General features: G+C 43.7%; 1 protein-coding gene across 1 annotated transcript in view; it reads right to left on the bottom strand.

Annotated features, from left to right (window-relative positions):
• The window catches only part of Ppp1r14c (protein phosphatase 1 regulatory inhibitor subunit 14C), an 82,449-nt gene extending 57,800 nt beyond the window's left edge, over positions 1–24,649 (bottom strand). Inside the window, exon 1 of the mRNA XM_076858136.1 lies at positions 24,234–24,649. Within this exon, the coding sequence (XP_076714251.1) occupies positions 24,234–24,536 (303 nt within the window). The 5' untranslated portion in view covers positions 24,537–24,649. The remainder of the gene's footprint in view (positions 1–24,233) is intronic.
• Positions 24,650–25,952: the final 1,303 nt, after the last annotated feature.

Genomic DNA, 25,952 nt, shown 5'->3' with positions numbered 1-25,952 from the left:
AAGTGGACACAGAAAGACCTTGCAGAACAGAGCCCCACACATCACAAATGCTGAGCTATTAGTGTTATTGTTGTTTTAGGTTTTATTATTTGCTCAACAACTTAATCCATGCTGAAACCAATGTTTCAAAAAGAATAAAACCAAAAAAGAAACATTCTTGTCACCATGAATTGTCAAATGGTCTTCCAGGGAATCATACCTATTTAAAACATATATACTGAACACTGAATATTTGCCAGGCTTTGGGAGGACATACTATATTATTAAACAAAGTTCCTACTCTGTAAGAACTTACAGTCAGATTGAGAAGATCAGCGACACAGATGTAAGAAGCTGCACCACAGGCTGCAGACGGCAAGTGCCAGCCCAATGGACCTGTGGCATTTCTTTATAAATATCACCATTTCTTTATAAATATTAAGATAGTAAGTGTTCTCACCACAAAACAGTAAGTCTGTAAGGTGATGGATGTTGCTAGTTACCTTGATTGCATCATTTTACACCATATGTAGATGGATGAAAGCATCCCATTGTGCACTGTGAATACATATAATTTCTATTTGTCCATTATGCATTAAGGAAGCTGTGGTGGGAAGAGAAATTCTAAATAAGCAAACTAATTCCAGTCTATTATGAAAGAACCGTGGCAATGGAGTGTGAATTCAGAGAACAGGCAGGATTCTGAGAGAAAGGAAGGTTTGAGGAAGGGGGATTCTGGAAATGGTGTGAGTGGATATTATGAGACTATTTCAAATTTGCAATGAGATACTGGGGTGCTGAGAGCTTGAGGTCTGAGGTCAGAAATACTCCAATCCTTAACCTCCTGCTAGCTGGCGACTGTGAGCCAGTTACTAACCCTCCCTCAGGTCCCCAGCTGCTGTCCCTCATGGGTACTAAAGACTAAAGGAGACAAAATACGTGAGGAGCTCATGCTAAGAACAGGGCATGTTAGGAACTGAGCAGTGTCAAGGAGATCCACCTTCCGCAGAAGAGGGCTGGAGTCCGGAGTGGTGCAGGATGTGGTTGGAAGTTTGTTCAGGGATAGTTTGAGCCACCTAAGAAGAGCTCTTCTGTGCAGGTTCACCTAGCGCTCTGGGAAGCTCACAGTGGGAGAATCTGGAGACAGGAGCCCAGAGACAATGTGCAGGAGTGTACGTGTGGGTGGTAAGGGGGTGGGCCCAGGCACTAGACAAGAAGGGTGGGAACAAGGGACCAGACCAGGAGGTTCAAAGGTGAGTAGAACATGGGAGGAAGACACACAAAACCCACGAAATGCAATGTGCTGCCTGGAAGAGAAATGGGACGGTAGAGGAAAAACCCAGGGAGTCTGAATAAAGACTACAGCTTAGCTGCACTGGACCACTGCTGATTTCTCAGTTTGGACAAATGTACAAAGTTATAGAAAATGTTAACATTGGAGGAAGCTGGGCGAAGTGCACCTAGGGAAATTATGCACCACCTTTGCAAATTTTCTTTAAATCTGAAATTATTTCAAAGCACAAAACCCTGCAATCTTTTTGTGTGATCCATGAAGCCAGCCCCACCAGCTTGGAATCCAGGTGATGAGTTGACTGATGGGCATACAAAGCAACACGGCAGATGGGAAGGCCCAGGAGACACCAGAGCTTGACTGTGAGCCTGACCTTGTAACCTGCATGCAGCCGGCCATGGGACTAATCCCTCCAGTTAAATCTGGCCTCAGGGATGTGGAGCGGCTGACTGTCCTCTCAGGTTACTGGGCTTACATTCTGTTCTTTGTCACAAGCTATCTCCCCACCCATTAAGACACCCCCACACTATGCTTCCTGGTACAGCAACTGCCCACCAGGAGCGGGGTCAGATAGCATTTTTAAAGAACTTTGTCTTCAGGAGAAGAAGCTTCTATTTTAGGGCCCATAATAAACCAAATCTTCATTAAAGTGTGTGTGTGTGTGTGTTTGTGTGTTTGTGTGTGTGTGTGTGTGTGTGTGTGTGTGTGTATATATGCATGACATCAGTTCTCAAGAGTCTAAATGAAGAATAATCGCCCACCTAGTGAGCAGCAGACCTGCAGTCTGGACTTGGCCCTGCTTTCTGGGTGTGCTTCCAGGGTACCCCAGAACCTCACACAGCAGGCTATGAAGGGTGTAGGGCAGAAACACATGTATACAAAAATGCAGCTCTATAGAGGAACTTCATCTTGTCACAAAAGTACCAAAACCTAAGGGTAAAGAGATCTAATATAAAGCTGCCTGGTCCCATCAGCCCCAGGGAATCAAATATTTCCTATGTATAATAACTTGAATCCTTAGTCCTTTAATAAATAAATAAATAAATGTGTCACATATATTATATATACTTTATATATATATACAATATAATCATATATGCATAAATATAGATTTAGTTAGCATAGATATGTTATAATATATAATATGTTAGACAACATATATAATGAATTCCTTTATAGATGGTTGTTGAATGAACAAAATAAATTCTTCACTGGAGAAGAAGAGAGAAATCCTGACCACCTACCACCTAAGAAGCATGAATATTACTTAATTGATATTACTTAATATTACTTAATTGATATTACTTAATTAAATTCATCCCTACGTAAATATATCTTGTTCTACATAATGAAATTGGGAATATGGTTGTTTTCATGAGAATAAAATTAGAGAGGAACAAGAGGAAGGAATTAAATTCCAGCCTTGGTTCATGGCCTGAAGAAGGTCCCCTAACTTTCAAATGCGTATGTCAATCATGAATTCTGCGTGCGGATATGTGAAATCTGAGCAGCGGTAGCCTGGGAGATCCTTTTACCAGACTGTGGATGGAATCTATGTGTCAGCCAGAAAGGTCAGAAGTGACCATTGCAAGGGTCTCTTATAACTCTGAGCTCCTGGGATTCTCTTATAGAGTTTCGATTGTTGAGCTCAAATAAAATCACAAAGCCTCCCTCAGCTATTGGATATTACACATGTGCCGTGGTGTGCAGGGGCCGAGAAATGGTGTGTGGTGGAGGCAAATGTTAAATTTTTAGAAAGTTTATAATTTGACAGATAAATGCGGTAATCAGAGAATCTATCGGGCAGTGAAGCTATCCTGTACAATATAGCATAATGGTGGATACATGTCATTTTACATTTGTCCAAAGCCACATTTATACAATGCCAAGAGTAAACCCTAATGTAAAATATGAATGTGGGTGATAACAGTTTATCAATATAGGTTCATTGATTATATCAAATGTACTGTTCTGTCAGGGATTGGGGTGTTGCTAGTGGGGGAGCATGGGGGGTAGAAGGCGAATGGGAAATTTACCTTCCCTTCAACTTTCTTGTGTATCTAAAACTGCTCGAAAAAGAAAATTTCAAAAATATTTAAATGTACTTTGAAAAAAATATACTAAATAAAAGTGAACTATATAGCAATAAAAAATAATAAGTTCATAACACTTCCTTGCAGAAAAAGACATCATACTTACACACCAAATTCAAATTCCCTAGCATGAAAAAAAAAATCCTTTCCATGACCTCAAGGCTCTGTCTTTCTAACCTCATTCTTCCCACTCATTTCACTAGAAAGTAAAACCCATAGGAAGGAAACTGACTGTTTCTTGTCTCATTTTGCTCACTTTGGTGTCACAGGAGCTTCAAAAGGTATCCAGCACATGGCAAAAGTGCAAAGAATATTTGTTGAATTCAGTTCTCATCACCCATATTTTATTTCTTCTCAGTGGCAGATTATATTTCCCAGATTGGCTTCAACACTATTTCCCATTCCACTTCCCTTTCCCACTGCCAGGGACTCCACCTTCCTCCCATCAGAAGGTGAGCTGCAAAGTCTCTTTTCCTTGAACTGTGGACAGAGCTGGATAGAACCTAAGGGACACCACATGACCTCCAAGGCCAAGTTATTGTAAATGATACAACAAATTCTCCCTGATTTTCTTAAGTGTTCACTTAGAACCCAGTCACTTACTGCAATGAAACTGAAGTTGCACATGGAAAAGCCTGTACGTCGAAGAACTGGCACGGTGGCCACTGCCCCAAGTTCCCTGAGCATGTGAGTGAGGCATCTGGACAGTGGACACCCAGCCTCAGTTGGCCACCTGGCTGATTCCTCATGAGTCACCCCCGACTAAATGCAACCCAAAGTGCGCACTTGTACACTAGGATTTGAGAATGTCTGATATGTAGAATTAGCAATTTATAACTTACAAGGAATTCTACTTTCAATTTCTTCCCAAACAAGTTTCTGCACTTTTGCTTTTGTCTACCTAGAATTTTCTCCACTCAGAACACATTTGTCCTGTGCCCTCACCATATGCAGGAGTCTGGTCACAGGACATCTTCTCTGTCAGGGATGGGTTTACTGTGGCTAACAGTAACACTTTCTCCATTTCACCACACGATCTCTGACCCCAGGTTAACTGTATTCAAAAGTATTCCACGTATCCTAACCTTGCACCAAGGACACTTTAGTAGTAAATGGTTGTTAGTAATACTGGCACAATTTTTTAAAAAATCTTCACATAATGGTCACACCCCACTTTTTTGTTAAAAAAAAAAATGGCATAAAATCTGGTGGAATATAGTTTTTTTTTTTTTTTAGAGAGACAGAGAGAGAAAAAAATTTTTTTAATATTTATTTTTTAGTTTTCGGTGGATACAACATCTTTATTTTATTTGTATGTGGTACTGAGGATTGAACCCAGCACTCTGCGCATGCCAGGCGAGCACGCTACCGCTTGAGCCATATCCCCAGCCCGGAATATATTTCTTAACAGCTGTTACAGAACCAAATATGGCTTTTTGCTTCCATATGTGGAGAAGTCCAAGGGAGATGGATATTGGCATTTGTTCAACAGTTCAAAGATGCCACAGATGAATCTTTTTAGTTGTTTTTGTTTTTAACTGTCCTGTCCCCTTCTACTTACATATCAGGAAGTCAGGGCAAGGACTAAAGTTCCCATGTCAAAAAGAATCAGCTACCATTAAATTTTTATGCAGAAGCTCCATAAAATGAATTCCATTTTCATCTCATTGGTCCAGATGTGTCACAATATCACCCCTAACTACCATGGAAGATTGTGTTGCTTGAAAAGAGCATAAAGTCTTGTTAACGATTTTATGTTGATTGCATATTAAAATGGTAATGCTTGGATATATTGAGTTAAATAAGGTGTAATATTAAAAATGTGAACATTAAACCACATAAACATACAAGGCAATTAATTATATTTAAAAACAAAGTTGTTAAGTACTCAAAAACCCATCACTTTCTAATTATTTTGTTCCATTTGACCACAATCTGGGATATTGAGGTTACTCTGATCCATCGTGTCTGTGGAGGAAATATCTGCTCCCCAGCCACATTCAGCAGCTTCACAGCGGGAGCCTGAAATCAACCCTGGAGAGAGCTCTTACATGAGGAGATCTGTACAAGCTGTGAATCGGGGGCCTTTTCTTCCTGAGAGCCAGTGGTTAAACATTCACCCGCAACCCACTGACGGCATGTGAACTTCAAAGACAAGGAAAAATGGGAAACCGTATTGTGTTGGGGAAGGGCAGGAGCCAGGTGGAGGGGCAGAGAGAAAGTGAAAGGGAGAAGAAAAGCTGTAGGGGAGACAGCTATGCGGGGAGAGGATGAAGGAGAGAGAAGAGAGCCATCAGGGACAGAAGAAGGAGGGAAAGGAAGGGAGACAAAGGAAACAGGAAGAATGATTTTATTTATTTAGTACCTGAGGCAAAGAGTGGTCCCACAAAAGAAAAGTATCTCATATACCCAACAAGGAAACTCTATCTCTGAGAATCTCTACAAATGGTTAGAAGAGACCCACGAGGTTGGGGTGTCCTTAATGACTTGACCCCATGATCAGGCACCCACTGTGCCGCATGGCAGGGAGACCCTGCCACACAGGGAACTCTTTATATAAAATGGCTCCAGTCTCGGTGAGCTTTTTATAGATTCTGTTTCCTCCCTTGCTGACAGGCTGTCAGCTGTCACTTCTAGATGTTCTCCCAGGGCTTACATCTAGGAGCCTCGTGTTTCCAAACCCCAGCAAATGGAGAAACCAGAAAACCACACTTGTTAGGATCTGTCTAAAGAAAGCGCAAACAAGTGACAGCCCACAGCTCCGTCCAATAAATAAGGAGCCCAGCTCTAGGATCCCACTGCGTCCCCAAAGTTCCTCCTGCTTCCTTTCAGGTTCTCCATCTGTGCCAGATAACTGAGGATACAGAATTAGTGGCTTTGGGATAGGTGAGGTTTCCCTAACTACATAAAATATTCAATGGAAAGAAACTAAAAATTAAAGAAAACTGAGATGTCATTAACTGAATAAGAAAGAGAATCCAAGTCCTATCAAGCAGGACATAGTCCATAGCATCTGACACCCTGTTCCCTTAGTAATCTATCTCCTTTTCCAGGGGCAGACCCAGCTCCATGGCATCCTTTCCCGTGTCCACAAAAGGCTCTGGAGCTGCCGACACTGGCAACCAGCAACAGGCAGAGGGAGGTGAGAAGTGCTGGTGGAGGCGACCCCCGCTTCCAACAATTGAGGCCTGGGGATGGCACCAGCCAGGGCCTCTGCCCACTCCCTGCCACTCCTAGTTCACAGTCCTCTAAGGAGCAAGGAGCAGAGAGACCCTATGACACGAACCAGGCCCTGGAAGAACCCAGCAAGATGGCAGCCACAGGAGCAGCCTCCTTGCCCTTTGCCCCAGACAGTTCACCAGGAGCAAGAGCAACACTTTCCATCCAATCTGAAATAAGGACACGCTGGCATATCCCAAGTCCATGCTAACGGTGCCTACAAATGCTCCTCCCTCCGCCCCCCTCTCAACTTTGTCAAGGGTCTGGCATTAAGTTCTGAAAGGGAGAAGAGTATTAAGCTGCTTAATGAATTTGCTATATGAAATACCATACTTTTAAAAACAAATCTCTTTTCTTTTGCAGGGTGTTTGTTTTAAAATAGTTTGATAGCAACATAAAAGCTCTAATTACTAGGCTCGTTGCCTATTTACCCAGACTATCATACACACAAAAAAATTTTTAAATAACTATAATAGAACAAAGCTATCCCAGAAATAAAACTCCCAAAATTCTCCCTGTGCTGAGTGTTTAATTTATAAAGGAAGAAATAACAAATATTCTAAAATTAAAAATAGAAACTCAAGAAAGAATTTCACTATTTCAGTTCTACCTTTGGCTTGGCACATAGGAGACCCATAATACATATTTATCAGGTGACTAGACAGTTAAATAAACACAGTACAACCAACTGGATATTCTGGTCTTCCCTAGGACTTTGGCCAACAGGACAGGTCCAAAACCATATTTGGACCTGTTGAAGAAATAAAATTAACTAACCAAGTAAATTATTCTCAAAATGAAATCTGAGTATCTTTTCTGAGCCTAGTCCTCTGGCAAAGGGCTCACATGCTACAGGCAATTTCAAACCTATCAACCAGCTGATTCTATGGACCATCTATAGAACCCGGGCCAGGGCGCCACAGGGAAGGAGTCTACTGAGCGAGACAGGAAGGCCCCACTCAGCATTGAAACCCACTCACTGGAATCCAACTGGACACACACATGAAAGGTCTCATACCTCAGTTCAGACTGCTCTAACAAGTACCATTGACCAGGGGGCTTAAACAATAGAACGTATAACTGACCAGCAGCAGAGTGCAAGATCAAGGTGCCAGCAGATCCCATGTTGGTGAGGCCAGCTTCCTGGTTCTTAGGGTGCCCACTTGTATCCTCACATGGCAGAGAACCGAGAGGGAAAAGACTTTCTGTGTCTTTTATAAAGACACTGATGCCACTCATGAGTGCTCCACCCTCATGACCTAATCGTCTTCCCAAGGTCCCATCCTAGCACCATCACACTGGGAGTGTCATTCAAACACATGAATTTGGGGGAGACACAAACATTTGGTATCCCCCAAATTCATACATTGAATAGCATCCATAGCACGATGTGACTACAGTGAATGGGAGAGGGTGGTCTTTTCAATGGAAGGTGCTGGATCAACTGGATAGGCAAGTGGGAAAAATGAACTTTAATCCATAGCATGCCTCTAATCCTAGCCACCTGGGAGACTAAGGCAAGGGGATCCCAAGTTCAAGGCCAGCCTGGGCAACTTAGGGAGACCCTGCTTCAAAATAAAAAGAGTTGGGGATGTAGCTGAGTGGTAGAGCACCCCTTGGTTCAATCCCTAGTATGGGGGTGGAGGGAACATAGGAGAAAATTGTCATGACCTTGGAGAAGACAAGGGTTTTTTAAACAAGATACAAAATGAGTCAACCAACTATGCAGGAAAAATGGACAATATTCAGATTAAGAACTTCTGATCACCAAAAGACACCATTAAGAGAGTGAAAGAGGCAACTCACAAAGCAGAAGAAAATACCTACAGCACATGTTTCTGACAAAGGATTTGTACCCAGGTGTACAGGATCAGTCCAGGATATAGGTCAGACAACCAAACTGAAAATTGCTTTGCTCTCCCTTTCTTTCCCTTTCCTTTCTTTCTTTTTTTTTTTTTTTTTTTTTCCTTTTTGTGGGCATTTCACAAAGAGGATACTCAAAGGGCCAAAACACACACAAAGGGGCTGAGCTCTAAGGCAGAAAAAAGCCCCTGTGAGCAGGTGGAAGGGGCCAGGCCCCTAGTGAAGGGCAGGGGTGACCTGACCTCCTAACTTTCCTTCTGTCCAGGGATGGGGACACCAACCCTTACCAAAAATAGTCTTTTTACCCCCCTCCCCAAAATGAAAAGGTCTTAACTTCCCAAATTGGCACAATTGCTTATTCTGAAAATGTAAAGAAGTGAATGTGAACAAATGCTGGCTTCTTTTTTTCCATTGCTTCTTTCAATTTTTAAAAGTGTGAATGCCAGCCTTCCTCAGAAGGAGAAAACGGCGAGACTCCATAGGAGCTGCTGTCAACACTGGAAAGCCCAGTGCAGGACAGGACCTACACCCCGCAATCACCCCAGGGCCCCTCCACAACTCATGAAATTTCTCTGCCACAGTAAGCACGCAGCAGGCCTTGAAGAGGTGCAGAAGTCGGGCAGAGCCCTTGTGGACAGATGGAGGCCATCACAGAGGAGTGGGTCAGTGACAGGGAGTGGGCTTCTCTCGACAAGGACTAACTAGGTCTGACTGCTTAACTTCGGAGATAAGACTGAGCTGTTTGGGGGGCTATGGCTGCAGAAGTTGGGAGTTTGGCCCAATTCTTTGCCTCCATCCTGGGCAGGCTCATTTGCTCTTCCACCAAGTCAGGACACAGCACATAGGCTCTTTCAAGGTGCCAGCACCTGGTCTTGGATGTCCCAGTCCAGAACTGTGAGCCAAATAAACTTCTATTGCTTAGAAAGTACCCAGTTCACACGGTATCTGTCACAGTAGCACAAAAAAATGTCCTACTCTTACCCATGACTGTAAGAAGAGTGGGATATTCATGCCCACCTCTTTGTAAAAATAACTTCAGGGTTCTTCTCTTATAAAAGAGATGCATATTTATTGCATGCAACATAAATAAAATAAAAATATCCATAATGACACTAAAAAAACACTGTTAATATTTATTATGAATTGTCCCTTATCTTTTCTGGCGCACATAAAAGATACCCTAGGAAAAAGAAGATTTTACCCAGAATGTATGTTTTCCATTGTTATTTACTTAACTCAAATATGATATATAGATGGTGTTGCAAGAAGGTAATTCTCTTGAAGCAAACCAAAAGATTTTTTTTTTCATTCTGAGACTCTCATTAGATTATCTTATATTCCTAAAACGTGGTATGTAACCAACACTTGAAATGAAGGCAGAAACTTTACCCAAAAATTTAGAAACAAAAACAAAAACATAGGCTTCCCCCCCCCTTTCTGGTTGTAGAACACACCTTTAATTTGAATATATGTATTAACAAGGTAGAATTAATTTTGATAAAAGGATACCAGTTATGACTAATGTTGCTTTCAGAAATATCCTGGGCTCATCTTGGAGTGATTTTCAAGACTATTAATTCTTAGACCATCTCTGAGAGGCCTAGATCATTTAAAGGGGGAAATTAAAGCTAGCTAAGGACAGCATATGACAACTATTCTAGGAAGAGAAGTGGATGGGGGTAGGTGGCCACTCCATCCTTCTGGGCAGACCCAATTCCCCCAAGGAATCTTACAAGGTAATGACCTCTCACTGGGTGTAAAGAACTGTTGTGGTAACCAAGAGGAACCTCTGAAACCAGACCAGTGGTTCATACCGCCCATGAGAAACCACACGTAGGAACTTTCCAGTTGTGATTTTGTAAAGTAGGCCAGAGGGTGGAGGATACAGCCCTGTTTCTGAAGAGGAAGCTGATTCCTGCCTTCTACCCCTGGACTCCAGGTGGGGGCATTAGCCTTATTCAGAATGACCAGCATGACAATTTCAATTCCACTATATCAAATGTTTTATCTGGTATCTCTGTCTTGAGCTTTTCCCTCCTTTGCAGCTTATAGTAAGGTGTCAGGGATAAACTAGCTCCTCATTTTCTTCTTCTTTAGAGTTGCTAGGTAATTCAACTTCGGGATGGTTCACTCGTTGGATACAGCCCACCATCCATTCTCCCAAACAGGGGGACCCCTCAGACCTTTGAGGCATGGCAAGCAGCTAAATGCGTTCTGAGTCTCAGGGTAGAGTAGATGATGGCTTATTTATCTACATGCAGACAGGTGTTAATTAGTTAAGCATATATCCATCTAATCTGGTATAAGATTACTAAATGCTGAACCTTCCGGGGTTTGATGAAGAAATGGAAAATTTTAGCTTAACAAAAGGCACTTGTCTTCCAGAGACAGTCCGTGTTGTTGTTTTTTTTTTTTTTAGTTTTAATATTTGGAGGGTGTTTTCATTATAGCAAGCATAATCATGTTTTAGCACCAAATCAATGAGTCATTTGCTTTCGACTTGTTGGGCAGCTGCCACACCCCACTGCACACATGAGAAAAGCCAGTTGACTAATGTATTGGGAGAGTCTGAGCTCCCAAGAACGAGGCAGAGAAGCAGCCATCTTTGCCAATCTGAAAACTCAACACCTTCCCTCCTGAGCCTGAAACAGATTTGAGTCTATTAGAATTAGTAAAAAGGACTGAAGTAGTTCTGGCAGCTGCACTACCAACACGTAAAATAAAAGAGAGAGAGATTAACAGATCATCAACCACTGTGCTGAGGGCTAGAGCAAAAGCCTCTGTTAGCATAACCCAAACAAGTTGTTCAGGGGTTTTCACAACATATTTACTTGTTTCATGTCAAAAGTAATATCTGCTCTTTTTAAATACACACACTGTATCCCGTGATTTTTTTTTTTTTAAGTGACCTTCTAAGGTCTGGGGGGTAGCTCAGTGGTAGAGAGTGAGCTTAGCATCCACAAGACACTGGGTTCCACCTGCCACATCACAGAAAAATAAACAAACAGAGCATCTAACTTTTAACCTCAAAAGAGATTGAGCATGGAGCCAATTCCACCTAAATGGATAGCCAGAGAACATAAGGACCCCTTACTAACCGCTTGTGCAACTTGGCAATCAAAGAAATAAACAACACACTCATAGAGATGTATACTTGAAAGCTAATGGATTTGAATTTTTTCTAAAGAAATGGTTGCAATGGTTTGTCTAAGAAAGAACAAAATCCTGTAAATGGTTCAGCTAAGATGAAGCCTATTGGAAAATGTATCAAATCAATTATAAAAGACTTGCCCAGAGGATGGGGTCAAACATGCTCGAATACATGGAACTGATCAGGGCCTAAGGTGAAACTGGTGCTCACAGTTTGGGGGGACGGCTTCCCGTCTCCTGCTCTTGTCTCTGGCAGTTTAAACCCAGGCATGTTAGGCAAAGTTCCTCTGAGCTTCCGTTTTCTCATTTGAAAATGGGATAACTAGTTAGTTACATCACCAAGCTTTTGTGGGGGTTGAATGGGATTATCTGATGGTGCTTCACGATTCTATCATTCTACAAAATAAACAAATATTATAAAGAGTAATAAATTTTGCTTTCCATTTCCTTCCAGGACTGCCCACGAGAAATCTCAATTTCTTTTTGTTATCCTGTCGTTTGGGTTCTAAAACTAACTAGAACATGACATTCCGGTGAAAATTAATTTGCTTAATATGGATTTATTCAGACTCTTAGTCAGACTGATTTGTAATTTCACCTTTTTAAATTTTATCCCTTAAAACTGCTGTGGTTTTCCCTCTCTGGTACTCATTTTATATCTCAACTCAAACCTCCCCAAGTTAAAATAAACACCACCATTAGCTCATTAGGAGCTGCCAAGACAAAGAACAAATAATGAGAACAGAGAACCAATGTTATTAGTTATACGCCTAAAACTGTTATGTCAAATATGCCAGCTCCTCCTAAAGGTTAACCCAATTAAAGGCAAAAGAAATAAAAAGCAGACAAGGTGACTCTAAGCAACTATACTCTTAGATTTCAAATTTAACCCAAAAGCTGATAGTTAGGGGGAAGGGAAAAAGTAAGTTCTGAAAATGAATCTGATCCTTGCCTTCCTGGTCCCTACTCGAGTCCCATCACAAGAGAGTCACATCCAGTGAAGCATGACGTCACCCCCACCCCAGCCAGGAGTCAGCCATGCCAGTTAGACTGTCCTGCGGAGAACTAGTCTAACTCTGGCCTCAGGTTTGCCTGGAAGGGGAAAGACATTTCCATTTCTTCTGCTCTCAGTATCACCCTCCCTTTAATAAAATTCCCTTTCTGCAATACACAGCCAGTTGTATCACAGAATCTCTGAAGGTTAGAGCTGTAAAGCCCCAAGCGCCCCCCCCCCCATTTTTTTTTTTCACACGAGGAGAGAAAACCTGAAAATAAAGCACTATGGGGATGCTGACTTGCCAAGGCCACCCAGCGGGGAAACAGCAGCCAGGAGAGAGCAGAGCTGAGCAGGCCAGGGCCCCTCCCGAAGGATCTGATTTCACAGATGCCAATAGGGCTCTCGAAGCCCACAAATAATAATCCTGCCTTGGCTTACTCGCTGCTGAACTTCAGCAGGGGAGATCGCTTTCTCTTCTTAAGCCCTCACTCTTCCTGTTAAAATGAAAGATAATTAAATCGGTTTTAGTCCCTTCCTTTAAAATGTCAACTCATTTGTCACATCCTCTCCTGGAAGCAGGCTTTGAGTTAAGGAAGTGCATGCACGGCCATCACACTCAAATGTACATGTAAAGATACACAAGTGGCAACAGGACACAGTTCCCCTCAAAGTCTTTCAGAAAAGAAAGGCTCTATTTGGATCATTTTTTTCCTCAATCATAAAATGATGCTTTAGAAACTCATCCACACTCCGGTCTCTTCCTTTTTCCAAGCTTTTACTCAGTGGAACAGATTTCCAAAATGCCAGTGCTGACTAAGAAAAACTTGGTGAGGATTTATTGGCCTGAACTTTCTACAGAGGCAGGAACCTGGGCTTTTTCATTCCTTGTTCTATGGAGACTTGTGCGAACCTGTCACTCTGAATCTTATCTGCGGATGGAGAAGCACTCAGCTCTTCTTAGTACAAGCAGCACTTCCACTCCCAGAGAAATGAACGATTCCTTGCAATAAAACAGTGTTCTTGTGCATGCTGAAATCTGAAAATTACAGAGAAGAAAGGCAGTAGCCTGTGATTGCTTCCTTTGAAGACTCGTATCACCCCTGCATCTGGGCTTTATATCATGACAACTTCCTTTTAACTCCCAGGTTCAAAGGACTGTATCGTTATAATTCATAACCACGACAAAGGACTGTTAACTTCAAGTTGACAATGAAAGAGCGGGTTTCGAGGCAGGCAGAGCCAAATTACATTAGTGCACTTAATGTGGGGTGTGTATTTCTGGAATGCACAGTAAACTGCCCTAAAGGACCAGTTTCTGTCTTACTCACTCGACAGTCAGATACGGGACAGTCTTGGTCTGCCTGGGCTGCTATGACAGAATTCCTCAGACCAAGCGGAAACAGCATTTGTTTCTCACAGTACCAGAGGCTAAACCCAAGATTAGGGTGTGGGTGTGGCTGGGTTCTGGGTGAGGGCCCTCTTCTGGGCTGGATGGGGCTGCCTTCTTGCCATGTCCTCCCGTGGGACGGAGAGTGCTCTAGTCCCTTCAGCTCCTTATAAGGGCACTAAGCCCCTGTTGATGACAGGGTCTCTACTCTTAGCACCTCATCTGGCACTAATCACCTCCCCAAAGCCTCACCTCCAAATACCATCACAGTGGGGGTTATTTCAACCTATGAATTTTGAGGCAACATAGTCCACAGCAGTGACACCCAAGAGTAGTCAGAAGCATAAGAGTCACCGGGGCTACAAGGAGGTGAGATTCCGCCTCCAGGAAAGTGCAGTGAGGTGGGAGATGGGATTGCAGAAAGGGGTCCTAGAAAGGCCTGTCAGCCAGCCTGCAGTGGGGCAGAGCGGAGGGGCTTCCCGGAGGAGACACCAGCCAGTGGCAGCCTGAAACCCAGGCAGGAGGCAGGTGCTGAGGTGGAGGGTGGGGGCAGATGATTCTGGCCGAGGAGTGCCTGCTGACACATGCTGGTGTCTGAATTGAGAGCTGAAGAGGCAGGCGGGGGATTGAGCAGCGGCACAGGTGACTCTAGAGAAGACCCCTGATCCCTGGTAGTAAGCCAAGGGGCTCATGCTCTGCCTAAAGGCTGGGAGAACAGATCCTACCTGGATCTTAGGAAGTTCTCGGGCAGCAGCGTGCGGTGGTGGCTACTCTGAACACCGCAGCAAGGCTAAGCGGAGGCTGGGCCCAGGAGGCCCACCCAGCCTCCCACCAGGGCCTGCAGCTCAAGCCCTCTGTGCCTCTGCTCCTTCACCTGGTCTGCAGAGTTGCCATGAGGAAGGATGAGAGCTCTTGAAGGGCAGAGCACGCTCTAAGAACTGAACGCTGTAGCTGTCTGAAGCCAGAGCGGCATCGTGGCCAAGTGACTTTGGCGTCACTGTGACCTTAGACAAGGACAAGCAACAACCTCTCTGATCTCAGTCTCTTTAAGCTAGAAAATAAGAGAATACCACTCACTTCACAGAATTATCTCCAGGATTGATGGCAAGAGAGGAAATGCACGGCCCTCACCTGGGAGCTGAATTAGCAGCAGAAGTCGTAGCAGTCGCGGTGACAGCAGTAGAGGGTTACTAGTAGTACTCGTAACCTGAAGGAAACTAGACTCAAGTGGCCATTCCTATGATACCAGTGAGAAACTACAAGGTGCTAGACTAAAGCAGTGATCGGGAGAAGTCAAGAAATTAGTTTCCAAGAATAGAAGTTCACTGGACTAGACAAAAGGAATGATGGGAGAGGAGGAGATGGGAAATAGGAAAGACAGTAGAATGATCAGACAGAACCTTCCTGTGTTCATGTATGAATACACGACCAGGGTAACTCCACATCATGTACAACCACAACAACGGGAAGGTATACTCCGTGCATGTGTGATATGTCAAAATATACTCTTCTGCCATGTATATCCAAAAAGAACAAATAAATGTTTTTTAAAGAAATTAGTTTCTAGAGCTCTAAGGACAAGCATCAACAGGACTTCGTGAGTTGGATGTGACCAGCAGGGAGGGCAAGGGATAAGGATGCCACATGATATTTTACTGGGACAGCAGCACTACCCTGCATGGAGGGAATAAGGAAGAGAAGCAGGTGTGCAGAGGAAGATATCAAACTCCTCTCACAGGTTCCCCTGGGGCACCCAGGGAGTTGTCCATTTCAAAGAACTCTGCATATGCCTGGCACTCGGAAAACAGATCAAGGACAAAAACACAGATTTGGAAGTTGTCAGCAGATGGACAGCAACTGATCGGGAATTCACTTGCACCACCCAGGGAGAGCGTGAGGGAGCGAAGGAAGCAGAGAAGACAGTGAACTTGGGGCCCAGAGACCAGCCCAGGAAAGAAAACCCCCAGAAAGGGGGCCGGGGCTGGGAGAGTAAGAATGAGACCTGGGAGACAGGCTTAGGAAGGAATGTGAGCAGCTCACCAGGTGGAAGGTCAAGTCAGAGAAGGACCCAACGAAACTCACTGGGTTGAGAAACAAGAAGGTTCTAGGGTGGCCATGGTGGGAGCTGACATCAGATCATGGTAGACAGAGGAGGTGCATGTCTTGGGTGGGGACAGAGCTTCTAGAAAACTGAACAGTCAGGGAAGGAGCAGGGCAAGGCAGCAGCAGGGCTGTGAGACAGAGGAAGGGAAGCCGTTCCTGTGTACGGCGGGTGGTGAGTCCAAGGGGCTGGTGGAAATGGAAGATGACCAGAGGGCTGAGAAGAGCATGGTCATGGAAGGAAGTGCCTGAAGGACAGCAGGGCGAGCCTGGACAAGAAGAGGTTGCCAGGACACCAGCTGAGAGAAGGGGCCATAACCAAAGTTACCTTGAAAAGACAGGTGAAGATTGAAAGAGTAGAGTGCAGGACCCAACCTAGGTGCCCTTCAACAGATAAATGGATAAAGAACAGGTGGCATCTATACACAATGGACTATTACTCGGCCATAAAGAAGAATAAAACCATGACATTTGCCAGTAAATGGATGGAACTGGAGACTATCATGCTTAGTGAAATAAGCCAGTCCCAAAACTCCAAAGGCTGAATGTTCTCTCTGATACGTGGATGCTAACCCACAAAAACAGGGAAGAATAGAAGTTCACTGTATTAGACAACGGGAAATGAAGGGAAGAGAGGGGAAATGGGCATAGAAAAGACAGTAGAATGAATCAGATATAACTTTCCTATGTTCACATATGAACACACAACCAGTACAACTCCACATCATGTACAACCACAAAAATGGAATCCTAATTAGAATAATTTCTGCTCCATATAGGTATAATATGTTAAAGTACCCTCTACTGCATATATATATATATACACTGTGTTTTTTATATATGTACATATATATATACTCTATATCTATATATATATATATATTAAATAAATTTTTAAAAATACAGAAGAAACTACAAAATAAAATCACACGAACAAAGCACAGCTAGAAGCACAATTCAGACCACATTCCTCCCACCAGGTAGGAAGAGAAGACTTCATGGAGCAGAGCTAGAGGGCGGGCAAGGTTGTGTCCAGGCTGGGAGGAAAACAGAACACACTAGACGTGCACATGCAGCTGAGATGGTGGGCAGAACATGTGTGTGCCTGCTGGAGCCTCAGAGCAAGGAAAAGAGCAGTCAGAGACTCAGGAAAGAAACAGTGAAATTTCCAAAGGCATTTTCTCAGTCTAAATTTAAAAGCAAATGGCTACCATCACCACCTTTAAGTTCATGTTTAGGGCAAGTAAAACACTGAAAATGGGTATATTTTCCAGCAATGCTGAAATAAAACAGTAATGATGCAAGAGTATGGTGTGGGTTCTAGTAACAAAAGAATACATTGATTTTTTTCACCTCTCTGATTAAAAAATACCAACTGGAATGATGGGAAGGGAGCAGGAATGGGAAGAGGAAAGACAGTGGAATGAATCAGACAGAACTTTCCTATGTTCATAATATGATTACACGACTAGTGAAACCCCACATCATATACAGCCAAAAGAATGGGAAGTTAAACTCCATGTATGTATAATATGTCAAAATAATTCTACTGTCATCTATATGTAAAAAAAATTTAAAAATTTAAAGAAACACCACCAACTAATTTCAATAAAAAACATCAATGACTTTGAAAACATCTTGTGAAAATTCCTCTTTCATTCATTCAAACAAATGCTGCAAGATTGAAGAACTACACACTACGAGGGATATATATAATGACAGTTAAAATGGCTCCTGCCTTCAAATTCTTAAATCCACCAAAACATTTAGGATGAGAAAGGCTTAAGAAAAGGAGGGAATAATTTCAAGTATATTTGCCAAGTTCAAGTTCAAGCACACGGTGACACCTCTGACTACAAAGTACCCACACATCATTTTCCCCAAAAGTCTAGCACCCAATCTATGTGAATACCTTTCCCTGCCCCTGCTCCCACTCTCCCTTCCCCACATCACAGAGAATATCCAACAGCTAGTGGCCAATTATGGCCCCAATAACAACCCCAAGCCCACACCCACTGTGTTCCAGGTACTGTACTTGGTGTTTTTCTATCCAGTCCTCACCACAAGATGATCCCCTTAAACACATGAGAAAGGGGGCTCCAAAGGGTTGAGAAAACTGCCTGACCTCATACACTCAGGTTGGTCTAGCATACAGCATGAACTCCTACCCCACTGCCCGACACTAAAATCCCCTGCCCATTGCTTCAAAGGGAATTAAAAGTGCAGTTTTCTTCCTTTGCAATTTAGACTTCTTTTATCAACTGATTCTTTACATTTAAGATACTCCTTAGTACTTCATAGGTTGAGGTTATGAAGATCTTTTCTTCAAGCAGTTTTATTGAAAAGTCTGTTCCCAAATACTAAATCAGTGGGGATGCACCAAATAATCTACAAGCTGAGTTCTAAGCACCAGTTTTACCTCCCAGCAGACATGCTAACAAAGCAGCAAAGCAGGCTGATCTGATGCTGTAGAGTGGGAAACTACAAAGGAGGGACTTGAACTTAAAATGAGAGGCCTCATCCAGGCAGAAGAACAACCCAGTGACACTGGTGTCCCTGAGGGCACCACCCAGCATATCAGAAATTACCATAGCAGCAATGGGAGGACAGGCAATTAGGGGTGCACAGAGGGGCCAGCTCTCATTTCCTGGCCACCTCCCTGCTCTGCCACGACCCATCTGATGGCCCTGGGATAACTTCACTGCCCTGTTCCTTAGTTTCCACATCCATAAAAGGGAGGCGTAAGAGGTTGTTAGCAGGATAACATGAGCCTTGCATACACAGAGAAAGTATCCATCGATGTCAGCCAATTCTATCACTTGTGAATATGCCTTTCCATTTCTCAAGTAACATTTTTTTAAATTTTTCTTTGCTCTTTTTCTTATTTATTTATTTATTTTAATTAGGTATATATGACAGCAAAATGGATTTTAATTCATTGGACACAATTGCAGCACAACTTTTCATTTCTCTGGTTGTACATGATGTAGCGTCACACCCTACGTACAGTCTTACATGTACTTAGGATAACGATGTCCATCTCATTCCACCATCTTTCCTGCCCCCAGGCCCCCTGACCACCTTGTCCCCCCTTTGCCCAAAGTTCCTCCATTTTTCCCATGCCTCCCCCTTCCCCATTATGGATCAGCATCCACTTCTCAGAGAAAAATTCTGCCTTTGGTTTTTTTGGGATTGGCTAATTTAGCATGAATTCTCCAACTCCATCCATTTACCTGCAAATGCCATGATTTTATTCTCTTTTATCACTGAGTAATATTCCATCGTTTCTTTATCCATTCATCTATTGAAGGGTACCTAGGTCAGTACCACAGTTTAGCCATTGTGAATTGGGCTGCTATGAACATTGATGTGGCTGCATTACTACAGTATGCTGATTTTAAGTCCTTTGGGTATAGACCAAGGAGTGGGTCAAATGGTGGTTCCATTTTAAGTTTTCTAAGGAATCTCCATACTGCTTTCCAGATTGGTTGCACCAATTTACAGTCCCACCAGCAATGTATGAGTGTGCCTTTCCCCCCATATCCTCACCAACATTTATTGTTGTCTGTATTCTTGATAACTACCATTCTGACTGGCTTGAGATGAAATCTTAGAGTAGTTTTGATTTGCATTTCTCTAATTACTCGAGATGTTGAACTTTTTTCATATACTTGTTGATCAATTGTATGTTTTCTTCTGAGAAGTGTCTGTTCAGCTCCTTAGTCCATTTACTGATTGGGTTATTTGGTTTTTTGGTGTTAATGTTTTTGAGTTCTTTATATATATCCTGGAGATTAGTGTTTTGATGTGTGTGTGTGTGTGTGTGGCAAAAATTTGTTCCCAAAATGTAGGCTCTCTGTTCACCTCATTGATTGTTTTCAAGTAAGATTTTTTTAAATTGCAGGTCACAACTCACAACTGTGTTAGGAAATCAATTGGGGGTCTCAACCAGCACTTGCAGAAAATAAAACAGAATAGAAAGTTGCATTTTTTTTTGTAAATATAGGGGGTTTTGTAGAATGATGTATTTAAACATTAACAAAATCATGGTTTAAATGACTCATAATTTTTTCTTTAGTACATGGAGTAAGATTAACTGGTGCCTAGTGAAACTCTTTTTCTATATATCCATGCGTCTGTGTATGTATCTGGCAGCAAGCTACAGGGTATTTCTTTCTGTGTCACCATTGAAAACTCAAAAAACACTCTTTTATAGGATGAGGATTTTAGAGTCAGGGAAGATGAAAAAATGTAATAAGCCAGAGGCCCCTTTTAAAAAGGCAGATGCCTGAAGCAAAAGGAAGACCCCAAATGGACAGTCAGAATAGCACAGCAATTACCCCAGCACACAAATTGTTCATGGCTAGGCAGCTACTAGCATTTCAATAATTTGAGCTTAGCAACTTACTCTCTTTTCCAAAGCAGACCAAACTGCAAAACTGGAAGTACAGATGTTATCTTGACTGAAAAAAAAAAAATCGATGACTTATCCAGTAATTCATCTTGCAACACTTGTCAGAGTAGACAGTATGCCAGATTTCAAATGCTCTTAAAAACAGTCAGGGTTTGGAAGAGATATGAAAATGTCTTAAAATAGACAACCTTACATATGGGTGTAGATTTAACCTAGCAGTTCCATTACAACCAAATTTCTAACTAAAAAAATTTAACTCTCTGTATAAGCTTTCCCACAAGAAGATGAAATGAAAAGGAACTATAAACACATAGCTAATCATTTTAGAATTTAATAAAAACATCCATCTATGTATGCAAACTGTATGATTCCTTTCCATGAATGCTGTCGGACAATGTAGCCCTCAGACTGGGTAGGAGGGGCCACAGCCCTGGGCTCTACTCCTGCCACACCCCACCTTCCTGGAGATATCCAAGGACCAAGCAGACCCACCTATCTGAAACCTGATTTTAAGCTGAACTTCGGGTCCCCAGAATTCTCTCATGTAATACCAAACAGCTTCCAGGGTATGCAGGGTGTCCTACCAGATCTGGGGTAGGACAAGGTCAAGGGTGGCCAAAAATGCATACAAAGATTGGTCATGCAAGTGGACACAAAGGCCTCACCAGGGCGGACTGTACCAGAGTGGGAACCAAAAGGGAACACACCCAGGCCAGGGGTTGATTGCCCCAACTGCATTCCTGCTCAGAGCTCGGAGAAGCGCAAGAAATCAAAATTCAAACCTAGCCGTCTAGGACATTCTGAAGATTACAAGTGTCAAGGTAGGGGAATAGAACAGATTTATATAAACATCTATGAGCTTTTTTCATTAAGGTTTAAGTACTGGGAAACATGCTATGTGGATTTCCTTGTGCTCATGCAAAGAACCTTGTAAAGTTATAGGCTGGCCTGACAGGTGTGGGTGGCTCAGAGTCACAATGCCTGGCTTCCTGCTCCTCATCCCCATTCCATTTCCCAGCTATGTGAGCTTTGGAAAGCTTCTCAGCCTCACTCAAATCTCAGTTTCCTCATTTGTAAAACACTGTTAGTAAAAGCACCCTCATCAAAGGGGTTGCTGTGAAGACCAAATAAATTGGTTCATATGAAGGGCCTAGAACAGTACCCGATACTTCAGTACACAATAAATACTGTTTGTTTCATTTTTCTCCAAATAAAACTGATTGGCCACTATAAACTTCTAGGTAAAACCACAGTCAGGTCTGTGTACTTCTTTCCCATTTCTTTCTAATTTTAAATATCTGGCTTTATGCCACTCTAAAAGAAAATGATTTTCTATCCTGAAAAGGACAAGGACAAGTCATCTAACTGCTATCCTGTCTGATACCAAAGTTCTGAACTTAAACATCTATTTACCCTCTACCCCAACTCAGCAGTTAACTCAGACCTTGGCTATAGTGAAGTTTGAAATCAGGCAATTTGGCCTTCTGTGTCAATTTCATGCAATAAACATTTGAAAATATTATCAGTTTTAAATGTAAGAAGGCTACTTCCTAATCTTCATAGTCAAGAGGATTCAGAGCTATAAGTTAGGGTAGGTGCTTCTAGATCCAAAAACCAGAGGCTGAAATGCTTGCAATCAGCACAGAAAGGCAATCAGAGAAGAGAACCTAGAGCTAAAAATAGAGTCCCACCAGTGGAGAAATAGATGGGAAGTCATAATCCTTGATTTGGCTACTTTTTAGTCCACAGTGTTTCTTTATTATCAAATGAAGGTCTGCCACCATCATAGTAATGACAAATGACCAACTAGCCTTCTCAATGATATTTATCCCTTTGTCCTTTAATGACTGCACAAACAATTTGCAAAGAAATACTTGCCACATTTTAATGACATATACAGCATCTTGTATTGTAGTACTATAAAAGCCTCTCTTTCAAATATTAAGCTGTTTGCTACAAATTGAAGCTCTAAAACCTGAGAAGAAAAGTATAAGGAAGAGATTCAAGGTCATATTTACTCTTTAAAATGCATACCTCACCAATATGGTCAATACAAAGTACATTTAGCCCCCATACCCCCCAATAATAAATAATAAAATATATAGTTTGTCAACCTACATAGAAAGTAGAACTCTTTCTAGTTTCCCAAACTACATCTATTGAAACATTGTTAATTTTAACAATAGTTTTATTATTATTATTATTAACTCAAGCCTCCTTAAATCTACTCCAAACCCAAAATGGAGTATAAAGATAGTAGGGAGTAAATGAAAATTAGATTCTACAGAGGCAAGACTGAGCACATCTATTCGTCCAATTGGAATTCCACCTAAATCAAACATAGTTTCTTTAAAGAGTTCCACCAACTTCCAATAAAAAAAAAAAAAATCCCATGAACACTTCTTAATTTGGCCAGTTTTTATTTAGGCAATTAAATTGGCTTTTTTAAGAGCTGGGATGGAGAAACAATATATTTTTACGAGCTCATTATACAGTCAAGCTTCATTATATCATAATCATTCATCAGTAGTCAGCAATGAGAATGCTGTTTCTTTGTGCAATAAGAATGTGAAAGAAAATATGTATTTGCAATAGGCCATAAAACATGTGAAATACAGAATGCCCCCAAAACAATGGTAAAGCCAGTGAGTTCATCTGGCTTTCATTTTTGCTGAAGAGTGTAACAGTTTTATGGACACAAATCTAGCTTTAACTTAGAAGCCATATCCTTAATTATTAATCCCCTTCATGCTTCCACCTTTCAATACTCCACTCCTGTGAGAGAGGTAAAATGCTTCATCTCTGTTATTAAAGGACTCTCTTGGGAGATCATTTAGGCTTCTGTCATTTTTCTAGCATATGTTTGTTGGCATTTATTTTAAATATTTCTCCCCATATCAAATGTGTCCGTCAGACCCGTAGATAACCTTAGCTCCTGAACTGTGGGCAGCCACAATGTGATGTGGAGGGAAGCTGAGCGCCCCAACTGGCAGATTCTGGGCATCCCGCACATCACCCGTTTAGGTGGGCCCAAGGGTCTCCTTCTGCCCCCATCTGTGGGAATGAATAACTGAGCTTGAATAGCCCCCCAAAAGCTTCTTCAACAAAGGCCAACGTCTGCAGCTTTGGAAATGCAAGAACGAATGATGGGGAAAAGCACGGGGTCTGGCTGGAAAAGGGAAAGCATTCATCTCATGGTTTTGATATCGAATCTCTGAGACCCCCAGAATCTTTCCTCTCGGTTACCCAGCTTAAGATTTCTTCCCTGTTCCCTCTCCATCAAAATCTGGGCTGCCCAGCTCCGGGGTAGTGGGTGCTGTTCTCTCCTGCTGCGGTTTCCCCAACCGCTGCTTAGGCACAGCTGGGATGAGTCTCGAGCCCCACTTCGGGTAGCTACTGTTGTAGCCCAGAAGCATCCGGATCTCGGAGAAAGACAAAAAAAAAAAAAAAAAAAAAAGCGCGCTTCCCAAGACCCAGCACATAGACCTCCTCTACCGCCCCGCGCCATCAAGGGAGCCCGCTGGCTCTCCAGGCACCCAGCAGCTAAACTCGGCAGCGGCGTCCCAGCCGCAGCGTCCCGGCGCCAGAGGGCACCCGGGGGAGAGAGATCGCGCAGCTCCTGGGTCCCAGAGCTCAGTGCCGGGAGCCAGGACTGTGCGCACCTGGGAGCTGGAGCCGAAGGGAATTCCTGCGCAAGCACAGACCGAGGTCCCAACCCTCCCGTCCCCTTGCCCAGGTACCTCGCAACCGTACAGCTGACCCAGCTGCTCCACGATCCACTCCTCCAGCACCAGCCGCTTCCGAAGCTCCTTTCTGTCGTATTTCACTGTCACTTTTCCTTGCTGGTGGCGCCGCTGCTGCTGTTGCTGCTGCTGCTGCTGAACCTGCCCGGCAGTGGCCGCCGTGGCCACCGGAGCTGAGTCCTCCCGGGAGGAGCCCGAGCTGCCGCTGGCACCGCCGCGGGGGCTCTGGAAGAAAACCCGCGCCCCACCGCCAGCGGCCCCGCCGGCGGCCGCCTCGCTGCTGCCCGTCACCACCGACATTTCCTCGCGCGCCGGAGTCCGAGTGCGGCCCCGAGGAGGGGCGGGCGGAGCCCCCGGCGCGGCTACCACTGTCAGTCGGGCAACCTCATGCGAGGGGCTCGCCCGCACCTGCTCCGCGCGCTGCGCAGCGCACGCCCGGCTCCTCGGGGAGGGCGGGAGGAGCCGCGGCGCGAGCCAGGAGGCGGGCGGGAGGGCGGGGACCGGAGGGCAGGGACCGCAGCCTTAAAGACACGGCCGCAGACCCTCTGGGTCCAGTCGCTGGAGGTGGGGTCTGTCGCCCGCGGAGGAGAGGGCCCCAGGCGTGGGAGTCGCCCGCGGGGGCGGGGATTTGTGAGCGTTGACACCGCGATTAGCGGTGTGTGGGCAGCGGAGGGCCCTGGCGCGGGTCTGGGTGGCAGCGGTGCAGAGCTCTCTCGAATTGGAGGCGGAAATTGCCCTTCTCCCGCTGTCCCGAAGCTCACCAGACCCGTCACCTACGGCGGCCTTTGGCCCAGGCTGGCCGGACAGGGCCCCCCCACTGAAGGGACAGGGAAGGGAAGACGCAGAAGGGTCCTCGTGGGAGGTTCTACTCGCCGCTGTGATTCCTCCGAGGGCGGAGTGTGTCCCCCCCTCTCGGCCCCACCCAGAGACTCCAAACACGCATTCCTATTCAGGCCACGACGGATGCCGCTTCCTCTCTGGGATTGTGAGAAAAATTGATGAGGCGATGTTTGTGCAATCAGACAATTACCGCGCCTGAGCAATTATTTCCAGACCAGTTCTTCTTTCCTTACCCAGCATCTGCTTAACCATAGGCAGGGCACTAGGATAACTTTATATCTAAAGGGCCAGAAGGCTTGATCAGCGCTGGGGCGGAGGGGCTAGGGGCATCCAGACACTAAGAATTTCTCTAAGAGAGTCGTCCGTTGGGGCTTGCTGGGCTCACAGATTTTTAGTATTGCAATCCCTACTCAGCCAGCTTTCCTCTCTCTCAATGCCTTTCCAAACAACCTCTTTTTACCCAGGAAAACAGATGCATTGACTAACTCTATTTGAAAAACATCATGCAACTGAATAGAATTACGAATGAATGAGCTTATTATAAGGTTTAGTGCAAGGATGTGGGGAGGGAAGTTACAAACCAAAGACTGCACGCGCATGTGAGTAAAATTACAGGGAGACACACTAACATATTTCTGCTGTACATAACAATCCATTTCTGTTTCAGCAACTGAAAGAAACCACAGATATTCCAATACAAGTGAATAGAGTGAGTAGCTTTTATGAATCAAGAAAAGTTGGTAAGGGTTACTTGTAGCTGTTCAAAGAAGCTTCCCTGAGGTAAAAGAGGCCACCGCATTGCATGGAACACTGGTCTATGGTGGAAACCATTCGGTGTGGGATTCTAGATTGACAGCGGGAAACTGACACCAGAAA

This window comes from Callospermophilus lateralis, chromosome 6 (assembly GCF_048772815.1).
Source record: "Callospermophilus lateralis isolate mCalLat2 chromosome 6, mCalLat2.hap1, whole genome shotgun sequence".
Lineage (NCBI taxonomy): Eukaryota > Metazoa > Chordata > Mammalia > Rodentia > Sciuridae > Callospermophilus > Callospermophilus lateralis.
The sequence above is the reverse complement of the archived record's forward strand: the minus strand, read 5'-3'. Positions and strand labels throughout refer to the sequence as shown.